The sequence below is a fragment of the Charadrius vociferus genome, unplaced genomic scaffold (genome assembly GCF_000708025.1).
Source record: "Charadrius vociferus isolate BGI_N301 unplaced genomic scaffold, ASM70802v2 scaffold228, whole genome shotgun sequence".
Lineage (NCBI taxonomy): Eukaryota > Metazoa > Chordata > Aves > Charadriiformes > Charadriidae > Charadrius > Charadrius vociferus.
In genome coordinates, this window is record NW_009649864.1 from 4,479,904 (window position 1) to 4,495,151 (window position 15,248).

A 15,248-nucleotide genomic window follows, 5' to 3' on the forward strand; every position below is an offset into this window, starting at 1 on the left:
GGCAGCGGGGTGAGTGCGGGGCCTCTGGTCGCGGTCGGCCGGGAGGTGCTCCTCACGCCCGGGGTGAAGGGCCGTCTGTGAGGGCACCGGGTGGCCTGCCTGCTCTCGTGTGTGTGACCGTGGCCCCGGGTGTACAGGGGGTTTCGCCAGGGTCTGGATTGCCTCCTCCGGCTCCCCCGCGCTGTCTGGGCTTTGGTGGTGTGGTTGTTGGATTCCAGCCTGACACCCTCCTCTGTAATGTCTGTGGCTGTAGTCCAGGTGTGGGTAGGTGTGGGTTTAATACTTTCTCTGCTAACCTTTCTTGTCTTGAACATCACTACACGTGCTATGTGTAGGATTTGCTTTCTCTAAAGTGCATTACCACTGGTGTGCAATTGTGGCACGTGCTGTTAAAAAACTGTGAGTGTTAGAAAAGAGCTGGTTTATTCTGATTCTGGTGTGTAGCTTGGAAATTTTGGCAGTGGCAACTGATAAATGAGACTCGAGTAAACTTACTTGTTCATTAGAAAATAATAATATCACAGAGTCTGTTTTTGTGTGTTTAACTATAAAATCAATGAGTAACACTGCTGATTTGAGCTGATATTTGTCTTCCCCTCATAGTCCGTTAACACTATTACTGTTTTATTGTGTTGTTTTCAGTGGCTGGTCCTTGAATGTAAGTAATTATTTTACAGTACATATATTCTTTGACCAGTAGTGTTTCATATGTTATTTGTAACTAAGCACTTTTCTTTTGGTAGATTCATCCTTTGTTTATACCAAGGTTTGTAAGCAAATATTCTTAATAATAAACAGGTGTTGCCTACCCTATGATTTTGTTGGTAAATTTAATTTGTTATGCTACAAATTTGTGAAAATTTGGCTTATTTCTTATCTGTTCTTCTTCCTTCCTCTGATGTTCCTTTTAAGCCAGAAATTTTCCAGTAGTTAAGATACTGATGTCACATACAGCAGATGTTCTCAATTATTTCAGACTGAATCTTTGTGTGCTTCCTTATAGGAACTTTTGTTTTCTCTGAGCAGCAGTTAACAGTCTGTTTTCCTGAATCGATTGCTGTGTGTTTTATAACTAAACTATGTATATTCATTGCTCTTGTGACCTATTTGAAGTAGTTAAGTTATCAGGGTAAAGCTAGTTCAGGGTATATTGGTATGTCACTCCTGAATGTGACACAATGTGTGTTTATCTGACTGAGAACTACTGTTTTTTATGCAAGTAGTTAAAATTTTCCAGAAGTGACCAAACAGAATTTTATAGGTTTTTTTTTTTTCAGGTTATTTACTGTGAATGTAATTCCTAAACCTGTATGTATGAAACGTGTGGGACTTCTTGGTCTTTATTTAGGTGCCAGTAACATTTCTGTAGCACTTGGGAAGGGTTTGACAAGAGATTCTTGAACCCAACTAAGCCACCAAAATCTACCAAGTAATGCAGAAGAAATTAACAAGATTCATCAAGCCTCATGTGCCTAGGCAGAGGCAAATCATTACCTTTGGTTAGACAGATACCTTTTTCCAGTGAAAAGCCTTAGCAGATAATCTAATTGTGGCGTTTGACAGTTGTGTTAACAAAAGTTATTTTTACAGGTTGGGTTTTTTCTGTTTTTCTCTCCCATCTGAAAAAAAGAGGAAACGTGTAAGTGGGGACAGAATTTCATCATTAGATGTATAAAATAGCTGAGCATAGATGGTAGATGCCTGTGTGTGCTGTTACAAAATGGAAAGGACCTCTCTAAGGTGTTTTTGTTTAGCTGTGTTTTGTTTCCATATACAATTCTGTTTCACAATTCTGGGAATGTGCTTATGTTTAGGGAGTTTTTACGAAACTTGAAGAATCTTGAGGAGGTTTAGATTCAAGTAGGAAATGCTTAGATTTTATTCACTGGCTTCTTAAGAAAGTTTGAAGAGCTGAAAACAAAAGAACTTCCTTTTGTTGAGGCTGCTTATAGGATAATAGTATATTTTAATATTTCCTTCAAAACTCTTGGTTTGTTTGTTGGGAAAATCAAAACCAAAATTATATCAAAATTTTCAAATGCTTATTTATATTTATTTCAAGTTGGTAATATCATTCTTGATGGAGCCTATCTTCCTACTTCTGTTGTCTAAATTTATATGTAAGAATGTGTAGGATTATTATCAAAGTGGTACAGGTGTGTTATTGCACGCAAGTGTGTGTAATAAATAACATTTTACAGAAATGCTACTGAAACTGTCTAATGTGATCTAAAAGCCTCATGTCTCCTTTAAAAAGAGAGATAGAATGTGTTCTCTTTCTTTTCCAAGAATGCCTTATTTTCCAAGGCTTTTAAGATTATCTTGTTACCTGAACTACCTCTAGAATAGCAGTATTAGCAATTGAGCTTGTTAGGGAAAGAAATAGTTCTCAGAAATTGTGGTTGGAATTTTGATCCTTAAATAGCTCATTGATTAACTTTTTAATTCCTCTGATTATATTTAACTGAATGAAAAGAAATTTAGACCCTTAAATCATTCCTTGTTATCAAAGCAATTGTGGTTCACATTAAAACACCTAAAGGCTTAAGTGTGGAAAAGGTGGTTATTCTCTCTTTGATTTATTGCATTTCGTAGGTGTAGCTTTCACCAAATAAGCCCCTTTTTATAGGCAGCTTGTTAGGCCGAAAACATTGCACGCCGTTTGTTCTGCCTGACACCTGTGCAGGTGGGAGACATTGCTGCCCTTTGATATTACTACCACTCTTCTTTCTGTGAATGGAGTGGTTTGTGCCAGCTGTGTCAGAAATATCAGTTATGTTAGTGTAAAGGAATAATACAGTTTCAGATCACCTCATGCAAATCATGTAGGCTATAAAAAAAAAAAGTGCTTAAAGAAACAGTTGAGTTCTCAGACAGTAATCTTCAGCAGGGAAATGATGACTGGCCTATATCCATGATACTGCTATCTGATACAGTTGAAATCTAAGCGTAAGCTAAATTCCAGAAAATACCTTGTCTTAGCTGGTGGATTGAGGTATGGATTCTCTTTGTACCATGTTGCGGTAAAACTAGCAAATTTCTTTGAAACACGTTTAGCTTTTTTAGTTTGTCATCTTGCTCTTACACCTTTGCTTTTTCTATGCTTTTCTCTGCTTTTTAACTAGAGAGAGAGTACGTAATATTTTCATCAGATGGAAGTCCTCATATTCCATAAAGTTTACCCCTCATTTCTGTTTTTGAAAAAATGGACAAAGTGAGGTCTTAGCGGATGGCATTTTCTCAGCCTTTTCCTGTATCCTCTCCAGTTCCCAGTTTGGTTTCTCCTTTTTTCCCCCACAAAGTGTGGACACTAGAACTGGATGCAGTAGCCTAGTATCAGTTTCATCAGTAAAACATGCATACAAAAGTAGGTAAGCCTTTTTGTGCATTTCTTCAGCATTGCATTAGGATTTTACATGATGATCTAGGCTATGATGCCTAGATAATTTTTTTAACTATTATTCAGCAACTGCTGAATGTAGTTGATGGTCCTGGTTTCTGGACAGAAGACTGCATTTGGTTATATTAAAATGAAATTGAAGTGAAATTTGTGAAGAATGGGGAAGTTGTATCTGTGGTCATCTTGTAGGGTTGAGGTGTTTTTTTCTTTTCCTGCCTGTTTTTGATGATAATAAAGGTAAGTGGACCTTGCATATTTACTGGCCTACCATTTTTCATAAGCCAAAATTTAGAAGCTAAATTTTTAGGGCTTTTTTCACCTATTTTCCAGTACAAAGCTGTGAAGGTACCATTTTAAGAAACTAATTTATGTGAATTACCTTCGCAGGAGTCGTGCACATTTGACTAAATAAAAATTATTTTCTGAAACCAGCATTGTGGATGTTAATTCTCAATGTAATATTAATTCTGTTAATGCCTTTTATATACTCAGTACCTTTTACCCTCTTTCGTATGGAAAAGGTACTTGAAGTTTAACTCTTTTGGGAGCTTTATCACTGAGGAAAAACCTTTCTTTCAAACCATCCTGCCCTCATGCAGGGATGCATGTATGTATTGTTTAGAACTGCATGAAAAGAATTTGATAGTCTTTATTCTGCATCAGTAAGGCAGAGTAAGTTGAGATCAACTGTTCCACTATTTATCCACAAACCCAATAGCTGCACGAAAGGAGGGCAAAGAGTTTCTATCAGCTGAGTGCAGATATAATGAGTTTGCACATGCTTGTAACGTTTTGTGTATTTAGTTTATGGAAAGTGGAGGGACTGGTTACTTTTGGTATTGAGCTGCAATTTTTTATTATTCTAAATGTATAGGAACTGATTTACTCTAGTCTTCTAGGGCTTTGTCAGTTAGGTGTATGCAAGAGTTCTGGCTGTTGCACCTTCTGTGTATATTATGTTCCACTCTTCTGCATGAAATGTTCTTCAGATTTTAAGCTTTCCAAAGGTTTTTTAAAATAGTATTTTTGTGTTTTATGAAAACGTACCATTTGTTTCACACAATTTATGTTGCACTATTAGCAAATTCTTTCTTGGGTGTGGGATAAAACTGTAAAGCATAAGGAAATACCTTTCAGTTGTATGTTACAAACTTGAGGAAATCTGAATGTCTTCTTCAGTATGTTTGAAGAAAATACCAGAGGAAGCAGTTTTCCTCTGTGTTTGCAAAATAGTGTACGTTGTGAATTGGGCCATGTGAGTCTTGCCCGGTTTTTTTATGCTGTGGCAGACAGATTAAAAGGAAATCTGGAGATGAAGAGGTTACATAAAAGATGTAGAAATCTGTTACATGCAGTGATGGGAGCCCAATTGGAAATGCAGCAAACTGAGTTCTGGCATACGTTTTCATTGATTTTCTGCTCTAATTGTCTGCTGCAACCGTAACTGCTACGTATCCAATCAGTCTTGTAAAACTTCATCTATCGCTGTGAGTTCATAATAATGGCAACTGAAAAACATGAAATTTTGTTTTACTTAAATTTAAAAAGGTCACTTCTTGCTTTGGAAATGATACGTTGACTCTTTCGCTATTCTAGAAAAGTACTCTCTGATTTGATCAAAATGTATAGGTTTAATGCAGAATCTGGATTTCAGGATAACTTCCAATAAACCAAATGAAGAAGTACAATTATTTGAAATGAAATAATTCATTAAATTCGTAAATAATAGAGAGCTAGTTGTTAAATGCCGTTAAATATTCAGTGTTTTCATTTAGTTGTCTATCTTCACAGTATTTCAGCACATTTTGGAGTACAGTTTGGAAAAAATATAGAAGCAGTACATGCAGCGTGTTATGCCTTCTGACATTGTTTTCATTCTAGAACTTGTTCTCGGAGTTAAGAAATAACTGTTCAGGTCCAAAAAGTATTTATCAGTTTATTTGGTATAACTGATACTATATTAAACCATTTATCTTACACAGTATAAAGTTCCCATAGAGCCTAAAAGCTATGTGACAAACACAGAAGTTTTACCTAACACTTTGTGGACTGATGCTATTTCAAAATATGGAAAGCGGTCTTTTCTTGTTTACATCTAATTGTATATGGCTAAAAAATAAAATGCTTCACAGTTTTTTTTCAGAAACATCTACATTTTTGGTTAAAAGGTGCCTTCAAACACAACACCTTTAAAGTACTATAAAGATAAAAGGAGAGTTCATACTTAAAGTTTTTATACTGCATACTAGCTATAATCAGACATTTTAATTTCTGAATCTGGAAAAAAGGGGAGCATGTCACATTTCTTATTCCTGTGATTGTGGGTGGCAATCACAAGAAAGGAATGCAAATGGCTACATAGCTTTTTGAAAGAAACACAAACCAAGTTAACTTGATGGATAGTAATAGGGTAGATTCCAGATTCTATGAGAGAAGGTGGGAAACATGCTTTGTGTGTTTTTGTCGACATAACTTGAAACCGTGGGGATTTCATCTTTGTCCGATTTGTTAGAACTGTCTCCATGCAGGCTGAAATGTTCAGAGCAATTTGTATTCCATGCATCTACCAGTTGGTCTTGTTGGTTTTCTCTCTCGATGGTGGTAAGGAAATCTTTTAAAACTTGCTTGAATATGTAGACTATTTGCCAAGGTAAAACATCATTTTCTGCCAAAACTTCACGAAATCTAGAAACAAACAAAAACTGAAATCTAGTAATCAGCGTTGAAAACTCTTCTGTTTCCTCTCCGGTGTTTTGAGGGGAGGGGAAGGAGGAGGAAATGACTGCATTCTGGTGTCATTTATTCCTTGCTGCCACATTTCCCCACACCTCCTCTAAAAGATTGTAAGAGGAAAAGAGCTCTAACAATGCACTGGATGTTGTCCAGCTATTATGAGGATTGAAAGCTATTGTTACTGGGTATGCCTTTTTTTTCTGTGGTGGTTTTTTTTTGGTGGTGGTTTTTTTTTTTTTTTTGGCCCATCTGGGTAACTTGATTTAAACTGACTTTGCCCTTAGGTATATTCTGGGCTTTAAAAGGCACATAGGTTTGTTCTGACATTTCTACGTGTCTCTAGAAAATGAATTTAAAATACAGGCATAGAAGAATTTTTCTTTTTAAAGTGTGGGGGGTTTTGTTTGATTGGTTATTAAAAAATCAAAATTTTTTTTTTTTACACCGATTTGCTAGTTTTAGAAGCTTTCAGGTATTTTGGACAGTGACGCTGGGTTTCTTTGTAACAGTGCATTGCATTAGTGCTTTGATTTTTGGTTATTGGGGTACTATTTAATAAATATTGGGGATAAATAACAGAGAAAAAACTGAAAGTATTGAGAGGTCATGTGTTTATGCATGTGAGACTTCCCTTGTTCTGGATTAGACCTGGAAAATCCTGATTAAAAGCTTCCTTCAAATACAACATATTAAAGATGTAATATTTAAAATACCTGTAAAAATGCGGTCCAATTGCTGGTCATTGTTACTTGGGCAGAAAGATCAGAGCCAAATATAAACTTGGATCAGGTAGAAGAAACATCTTACTTATGACAGAGTACTCAAAGTTAGAGAAACATGAAACAATTACCTGCTGAGAACAGTTCCCGTTTGGCAAGGCTGGATTTGTGAACACAGAACTTCCAGTTGCCGTTGCTCAGTAGCTGGAATTGTTGCTTCAGGGTTTCGGTAGTTCTTCAGCCAGTTGTAATCCATGCCAGTCTTTTGAACTTTTTGTTCATTTTCAATCTCTTGTACTAATCTTTCACGCTCTTTCAGGTGCCATTTCAATTCCCTCAGAAGGGTTTTTGTAACTACTTCCGATCCAGGATATCTTGTGGGTTTGTAGGAGTCATTTTTTGACCATTTCATCCAGCCAAAAAGTGGCATTTTGAAGCTGTGAGAGGAGAGGAAAAAAAAAAAATTTGCTTATTTTTGTCTGCTTATTTCCTCAAACCTGGACATTGTTTGACTGATAGTATTTATACCTGTAGACTTCCTTTTTAGCAGCTGAATGTTTACAGGAAACTTTCTTAATGATTCTAAAATATTTTGCAGTGCAAGTAGTGATAACAATAATTGCCAAGCCATAGTTAAATCTGACAAGCCTTACATTTGTAAAGTTTTTCCATCTTTTTTCTGAGTTAACATAAATATGTGAAGTTTACAACATTTAAAAGTGCACATATATCATATTGGAAGTATTTCAATTTTTTATCCTGGTTTAAAAAAAAAAAGCCAAAAACATCCCCAAACCAAACAACCCCGCAAAAAACCCCAAACCAAACAAACACCCCTCCAAAAAACCCCAAACCTTCAAAATTGGAAGTAACTGATGCATTTAAAAAGTGGTTAAATAAAGTTAAATGCTGGAACTCTGAGTCATCTGTTATTAAAACTTCTGTATAAATTTTTATTGAAAATAAATTCTTGTTTACATAACCTGGAAACAAGAATCTGGTGGAATGAAGTTTTAAATTGCAGTTTGTAACAAATCATGCAGACACAAGCATACTAATTGGAATAAAATAACATAAATTACCTTTGCAGTTGTCTGTGAACAGTGTTGTTTCAGGTGAGTTTGCTTGAAGGTCTCTTATTCTAGCATATCCGGTTTCCAGGCTGTTCCTACTGCTGGAAGAAAACAAGTTTGGGTTTTTTTCGGGTTTTTTTTTTTTTTTTTTCATTTACTCAACTGTGCTTAGAAAAATGGTTTTCTGTACTGAATATGACAGTTTAAGTTTTTCTGCTTTTAAGGTTCTTTTTCATCCCCTGTACCAGAGAGAAGTAGTAATCCATTTAACCTAACGTGGTCTCTCAAATACTTTCTACAAAGTCCATTAAGATCTCCTACCTTTGAATTGAGTTCTGCCGATGGCAGCAATTTAAAAAAAGATGGTACCAATTTCAAATGCTTGTTGCTAAATCCATCCAAAGGTATTGTTGGTAGTGAGATGAATAATGATAGTCTGAAGCAACTACAGACGTGCTTCTAGCTAAAGTTAAGGCTGTCGTATGATGTGATGCTTGGCTGTGCATAGCTGTAGGTCACAGTTTAGAGCTGTATTTTTATGCCTGTAGAGTGCTAAAAATAACTATGTTGCTTTTATCATCAAACTAAACTTTCAGGCCATTGAGATGCTGGAAGACTTTTCTCCCATTAGAGGGGGATCAGGCTGTTCTACTGTCATTTTTAAACAGCTAAGAATAGTCTTTCTCTAGTAAAGATCATCTAAAGCCTTTGTTAAGTGAGTGTTGACAGAAAAGAGCTATTTGACAGTTGCTGAGGGTTTTGTTGATATATTAAATACTTCTTCCAGATGAATTTCATCAATCTCATGGTACTGCATGTTTTCATTATTCTGCATAGCTCTTAGCATTTTTAATTAACATTTTAAATGTGTTTAAAGAAGCCAGTCTGTAACACCTATGGTGTGCCATGAAAGACACGTTAATCTAATTAAAGGAATAGAATGATAAAGAGATGCAAATTGAGGTCAAACTGATGTAAAAAGCCCAGAATTTTAAGTCTTACCATAGACTTTGCTCCTCTCTCAACTGGCTGTCAGTTGCCTGCTCCCTCTTTCCTTGATGAGTATTTTGAGCATATCCATTTTTAAGATTCATTTTCAGGGATGGCATTGTGCACACTAAAGGTCGCTGAAGCAGCCATTTTCCGTTCCAGTTATCTGGTCTCTTCCTATTAATCTAAACAGTAGGCATGGTATACAAAATGCCTTCTCTTCTGCTCTTTTTTGTTCTAATGACTGTCTTTGCTCCTATAAGTATTTTTCGTTCCTACTTTTTTGCCTCCACTGGTGTGTCGAACTGTTGGGAGAACAAGGGTTCTGTAAATTTGTTCTAGTTGTCATACAACATAAAGGATGACGTGTATGGCTGTTATTCAAGCTGATATTACTTATACATTGGAAAAATTCAAATGTCAGTATTAATACTCTTCAACTGGAAGCTTTTCACATTGCATTGTATGTGGTACTATGAAAAAGGAAGGGAGCTAGGTTTATAATGACAGAAGTGTCCTGACAGATTTTCAGATGAAATTAAAACGTTCCTTGCCACCTCCTTTACAACACGGTTAACATGTCACCACTTTTTTTCCACTGTATCAAATCAGGAGGTAGGCTGCTGTACAGTGTGAAACCATTGTAGTGTCTTTGCAAATTAAGGAGATGCATAGTGGAAGGTGTAAAATTAATTAAATGAGAAACCTGGAACAGTTTGGTTTGTTGTTTGTTTTTGGGTTTTTTTCCTACGTAATCTTTGGTTGCATGATCAAATTTTCTGAGGCAGGAATACTGAGAATGATATTTATCTTTCCATTGATAGGAGAACATTAAAGCTGAAAATTTGTATTGCTTCTACCTTCGTACGTGTTTCATATCTATATTTAGGAAGAGGTAACTGCTCATGTGAAGCTGTCATTGGGAACTGCAACTTCAAAGTAGAGTAGTATTTTATGCAGTTGTTAGCTAGTGGTTAATCCTGGAAAGTTTCTGGAGAGTTACAGTTCCATCCAGCTACCCCTGAATATACTCATGGTTCTGCAGTGCTGTGTTAGAATGGAAGTTTTGGCTTGACTTTGGCGGATAGTGGGTCTGTTCCCTGAAGGCATTACTGAGTTTGTCTTTATTAGTAACTGGAGTTATTGTTATGATTTAACCTGGGGGAGAGGGGGAAGCTGGCTATATTTTGATTCATCTCATTGATTTTTAGGCAGTTCCTAAAATTACAGTGATAAAATTACAAACGGTATGAAGTATTTTCTACTTACCTTTAGGTTCCTTGGGGTTTTTTTGTTTGTTTGTTGACTGACATATTGGGGAAAAATGTTTTGGTCTCCTCCATATTCGTCCAGTAATCTTGTACTTCCCTTCAGTCTGTAAATTTAGGTAACTCAAGAGATGCGTTTTTTTTTAAAAGGGATTCATGGTCTTAAGCTTCCGAATGTCTCTTATCTTTGGCACTTCATCTGGTTACTCACTTCTGTGAATTTTCTAAACGTTTGAGTCCCAGCACGTTTGCTTTCTTACTATAACATACCAAAACAGTATTTTTATAGTTTTAATTTCCCTTTTCTCAATTTTTCTTTGCTGGTATTAGTCACTAAAACACATTATAATATTTGAGTGAGACCATAACATTAGTTATATAACGATGAGTAATTTTTGTCTATTTTTAATAAGCCGTAATTTACTCTGCCGCTGCAGCAGTTTGCTAATTGATTTTTTTCCCTGTAAATTAACCCTAATTGTGTGTGTAAAATAAAATGTAAATTGAAGACTCTCTGAACTTTTTTAAAACTTTCCTTCAACCTTACTTTGTTTTCCTAATTTTCTAGGCAAGGAAAGTAATGAATTCCTAAAGCATCTCTTGTTTCTAGAACTTAATAATTTTCTTTGAACTGCAATAAATGGTATCTCCTCTTACGTAGGTAAAGAGCAGAAAGGGTGTCTTTTCATATAAGCATTTCTTATGCTTTCTCTTAAGTTAACCATTCCTTTGTCTGTACCATATTTTAGGCTTGTTTTCTGATGCTGTTCTCAAATTGAACTGCGGGAGCAGCAAGAGTCGCTGGAGCCAAAGCACAGATTTCCTTTTATAAATCAATTCAGACAATTTTAGTGGTCTTTCCTTTCTTGCTATGGCCGGTCCAGGTTCATCAGCAAAGACCCTTATTCCAAAACGATAGCCTTAGAAGAGCACATGCTAATTGAAAATTGATAGGGTAAAAAAGGAAATAAGGGTGGCAGCCAGTGGATAAAATGGGATCTCTTTCCTTTCATCCCGATGTAAGATGCACAGGTCATTTCTTTCTATTTTATAATGTCTATGCACAGAACAGACTTTTAAAAAACGTTGGTGATACCTTATTTTTATCTGGTGGACTTCTTGGTACCAACAAAAATGTATTCCAAATTGTCAATGTCTTCCTCTTTCTCCTACAATCATTATTCTCCACCCAATCCCAAGTAAATGGAGGGAGAATACTGGTGGGGGAAACATCAGACAATTCTTCTTGAACTAATTGCCAATCCTACCAGTTTACAAAGATGTTTCTCACTTATGCAGTCTCCTAGCCAACTGCCTAACCTGGTTTGTGGAGATGTTGGAGGAGGGCAGGAGAAAAGAGGAACTTCTGACTTTTCCTCTGTCTTAAGAGAGTACAAAATACTTTTTTCTAGCACCTCCATAAGCAATAGCTGAATTATTGTATTGCACTATGTGTGTGTTTTCCACTGCAGATTACTCTAGCTATGTAAGTTATATACTCCTGTACTTCTCAGAAGCCTTTTTTTTGACATAACGATAGTAATGGAGGCCTGTGGAGAAGCTCTGATTGCGTGGCCATGCAGCTGGATGTATTGACTTGTCTATCCTGTGCTTTCAGACCATATGAAGAAAAAATGCTTCACCTTAAGAGTGGTTGAATAGAGCTAGGCAATCTAAAATAGAGGTTTCCATGTGTAAGGAGGTTGTTAAACTTTTATGTCAGTATGGATGAGTGAAAGACAACTACATGTGGAACGATGGAACAATATAAATGCATCTCTGCGATAGTGACTCCGCTTTGTTGTGTTGAGGATTTCTGATGGGTTGTGGTGGGTATATTTGGTTTCCCCATGGCTTTTAGCTGTACTGCTTTCATGACATTTAGCTTACAAATACAGGAGTGAGGAATCATTGAGGTCGCTTAACTTACTTTCCCATAGTGTGAGTACACAAAGTAAGCATAATTTACATGAAATTACTCTAGAATAGATTAATATGGAAAAGTGCGTGTGTGGGGGGGGTGTTCCCTGCTGGTTTCAGTAAACATAGACACAGCCTCTAATTTAGAAGCCGATCTTCATAATGACTGACTCTGTGGATCACCAGTCAGAGTAATGGGCATGACCTGATGCATGTGGCAGAACAGTTCCTACTGGGGCCATGTGCTCTGTTTATTCAATTATTTTCTTTCATCCTTAAATTAAATATGAGGCACCGTTCCATTTACTGCTTGATTCATTCTGGTTAGTAGGAGGTATATTTAGGGAGTCTGTTACTAGTTCTTACTTTACTGAGGGGAAAGGAGTGTCAATCTGGTGTGGTATTAGTACATGTCATCTTTAAAGAATTCCTCCGAAGGCAGTGCTGCATCCATGGTGGTAGTTATGTTCTGGGTATGCTTTGTACTGAAGGGTTGCATCTAAGCCTGGTGCTTGCTGTGAGAACCCTCAGTTTCAAAGTGGTTTTGTTCAGCCACATGTGTGGCTTGGTGTGAGGGTATGGAAGTCCAGCTCATGGTTCTAATCTTTAACTTGAAAATGTCTGATACTCAAAATGTGTCATCTGTTCTAGGAATTCCTCTTTTGCCTCTCTGTGTTTTACATCACAATTGTGAGGGGAAATTTGACGATTAAGATATTCTAGAATCAAATAACTGGTGTGAGGCTGCAAAGATTTAGTGTTTACTTAAGTTAGAAGTATTGCTTGCTTTTAAAGTTCTTCAGGGTTAAAACCTCTGAATCTCTCCTTGTCGGTACTCTTACAGCTTTGTATGTTACCAACTAGGAGCCCTCAGCTCTATGTTGAAGGCATAGCACAACTACAGAGTAAGAGTATTTTTTGTATGTTTGTGATGTAAGTACAACAGACAACATAGTGGTTTATATAGCTGAAACTTACCGTAGGGAAACAGAATGAGTCAACCTGGGATGCATGTTCTGAGGCTGCTGAATATGGATTTTAGCTTTGTTGATACAATGGCAAAGCATAACTCCAAAGTGGAGTACTTGAAGAATAACAGCGAGGTGGTTTTGTGGACGTTTATAGGAAACTCCCTCTAGTATAAGCAGTAGCATTACCGAAAAGTGTATTCTTACTTGAAAATTATCATAACTAACCTTAAGGCCGCTACTTTACATGAGGTTGTTTATGGCAAGGTAGTATTTCTTAGCTAAAAAAAAGGTGACAGAAGATGTTTATTTTATGTTCTGTGATGCTTTCTGAAATCTCTTGAAAGCTTTTTAAAAAAAAACTAAGTAAAATAATCTCTTTAGCACAGTAAACAGATATTTGCATGATGTGGGTTAAATAAGTTTTACATTCTGATTATGACACAGAAGGCATATTATCGAAACAGACATCATTCTTGCAAAATCTGAAATTCTCATGAAGAACAGAAGTTCTCTAGGAGTCAGCTGTTTTTCCAGTATATTGTTTTCTTGTGAACAAGCATTGTTCTGTAACCCTATTCTGGGACAAAAAAGCTGCAAATCCAAGTCAACTCCAAGTACATCAAGAAGACTTTATTGTTAACATCATACATGCAAAGGAACTTTGTAAACTGATAACCAGGTCCTGTAATAAAAAAAGCAGTCTAGTGAAACCTGGAGCTACTACTATGCCTGTCTGTGAGAACTACAAATTCAATACTTATTCATGCTGATTTTGTGTGGGGTTGGACAACACACTTTTTTTTTTTTTTTTTTTTTGGACAGAAAGCCCGTTTGAGAAGTTGTTGGTGCGGCACAGCAGTTAGCTCTCCTGCCTTGTGCTGTGGAGCTGTACTTTTGAACTGCCTCACTGAAGTGATTCTAGGTAAAAATAAAATTGGCCTTTCAAAAACACTTCCATTTAATCAAGTATTGCACTGATTTGAACAGCAAGGTGGTAAGTGGTGAGAACAGGCGGAGCAGAAGCTCTTTATTCTTTACTTTGGAAGATTTTATGGCATCTGTACCATCTGAGATGCTGCTGACTTGCAGTTGAAAGAGGCAAGAAGTATAGCTCTCTTTATGAATGAGACTCATAATGACACACCAAGAAATTATCATAACTCTTATTTGACCAGAAATGTTGGTAGCAGGTCATAACCATTGCTAGCTAGCTAACACTTCAACACATTGGCATGGTGGTTTATGTTGCATATGTCTTTGTTAGCATCTGTGTGTAATATAGTCACTTACTATGGTTTGCTGCCTCGGGTTTTGTGAGAAAGGCTGATGCTTTATTGTTGTGGGTTAAGTCCAGTAGGCAGCTAAGCATCACACAGCCCCTCGCTTACTTCCCACTCACCCTCAGTGGGATGAGGGAAGAGGAGTGGAAGAGTAAAAGCAAGAAAAATTGGGGTCAAGACAAAAACTGTTTAATAAGTGAAGAAGTGGAAGAAGAGAGAAAGAAAACAAAAGAAGTGATGCAAAGGCAGACGTGCACCACCTCCCACGGGTAGACCAATGCCCAGCCACTTCACAAGCAGTAAGTGGCAAACCTAATTGGAATGTCCTCCCCTCTTTTCCCTTTTTATTGCTGAGTGTGATATATGGTATGGAATATCTCTGGTTAATTTGGGTTATCTGCCTGGTTGTGTCCCCTCCCAACCTCTTGTGCAGCCCTCAGTCTATTTGCTGAGGGGGCAGTGTGACAAACAGAGGAGGCCTCCATGCTGTGCAAACGCTGCTCAGCAATAACTAAAACGTTGGTGTGTTAGGAGTATTGTTTTTGTCACAAATCTGAAACATAGCATCATAGACCTGCTTGCCAGGAAGAAAATTAACTCTATCCCAGCCAGGCCTGTTACATTTACATAGAAAGGTTTACCAGTGCTACTGGTCATCTGAGAAAAGTGAGATTTCATTTTTGTAGCTGTCTGTAGCTAGCAGGTTGAATGTTTTGCTTTCATTTATAAATGTAGCCCTGCTCTTTGGATTTAATGATCAACTTTGCAGTGCATTTTTCTTTTGATTTGACAGAACAACTCGCTGTAGCTGTTTCAGGCTACAGACAGATGGTGAGTCTACCTCCTCTGATTACATCAGACAACGTTTGACTACTGCTTTGCTTTTTAACAACT

General features: G+C 36.9%; 2 protein-coding genes across 3 annotated transcripts in view; both read right to left on the bottom strand.

Annotated features, from left to right (window-relative positions):
- The window catches only part of LOC104291784 (chromosome unknown open reading frame, human C14orf2), an 8,043-nt gene extending 5,339 nt beyond the window's left edge, over positions 1-2,704 (bottom strand). Inside the window, exon 1 of the mRNA XM_009891074.1 lies at positions 2,672-2,704. The gene's annotated coding sequence lies outside the window, so the exon portion shown is untranslated. The remainder of the gene's footprint in view (positions 1-2,671) is intronic.
- Positions 2,705-5,629: 2,925 nt separating this feature from the next.
- RD3L (retinal degeneration 3-like) lies at positions 5,630-9,146 on the bottom strand. Of its 2 annotated transcripts, none has more exons than XM_009891076.1 (4): positions 8,928-8,966; positions 7,935-8,020; positions 6,984-7,289; positions 5,630-6,085 (listed from the first exon to the last, which is right to left on the bottom strand). In XM_009891076.1, the coding sequence occupies exons 3-4, from the start codon at positions 7,280-7,282 to the stop codon at positions 5,788-5,790; spliced, it is 597 nt and encodes a 198-aa protein (XP_009889378.1). In that variant the 5' UTR covers positions 7,283-7,289; positions 7,935-8,020; positions 8,928-8,966; the 3' UTR covers positions 5,630-5,787. The 2 variants fall into 2 exon arrangements, with proteins under 2 accessions (XP_009889378.1, XP_009889377.1); XM_009891075.1 differs by having other exon boundaries at positions 5,788-6,085; positions 7,935-8,023; positions 8,928-9,146.
- Positions 9,147-15,248: the final 6,102 nt, after the last annotated feature.

What these genes read in the sequence shown, in the direction of transcription:
- RD3L (XM_009891076.1), bottom strand. Translation starts at nt 7,282, where the DNA reads ATGCCACTTTTTGGCTGGATGAAATGGTCAAAAAATGACTCCTACAAA. An exon ending in ACGGGAACTGTTCTCAGCAG is followed by an intron (nt 6,086 to 6,983) that starts GTAATTGTTTCA and finishes GTTTGTTTCTAG; the next exon opens with ATTTCGTGAAGTTTTGGCAG.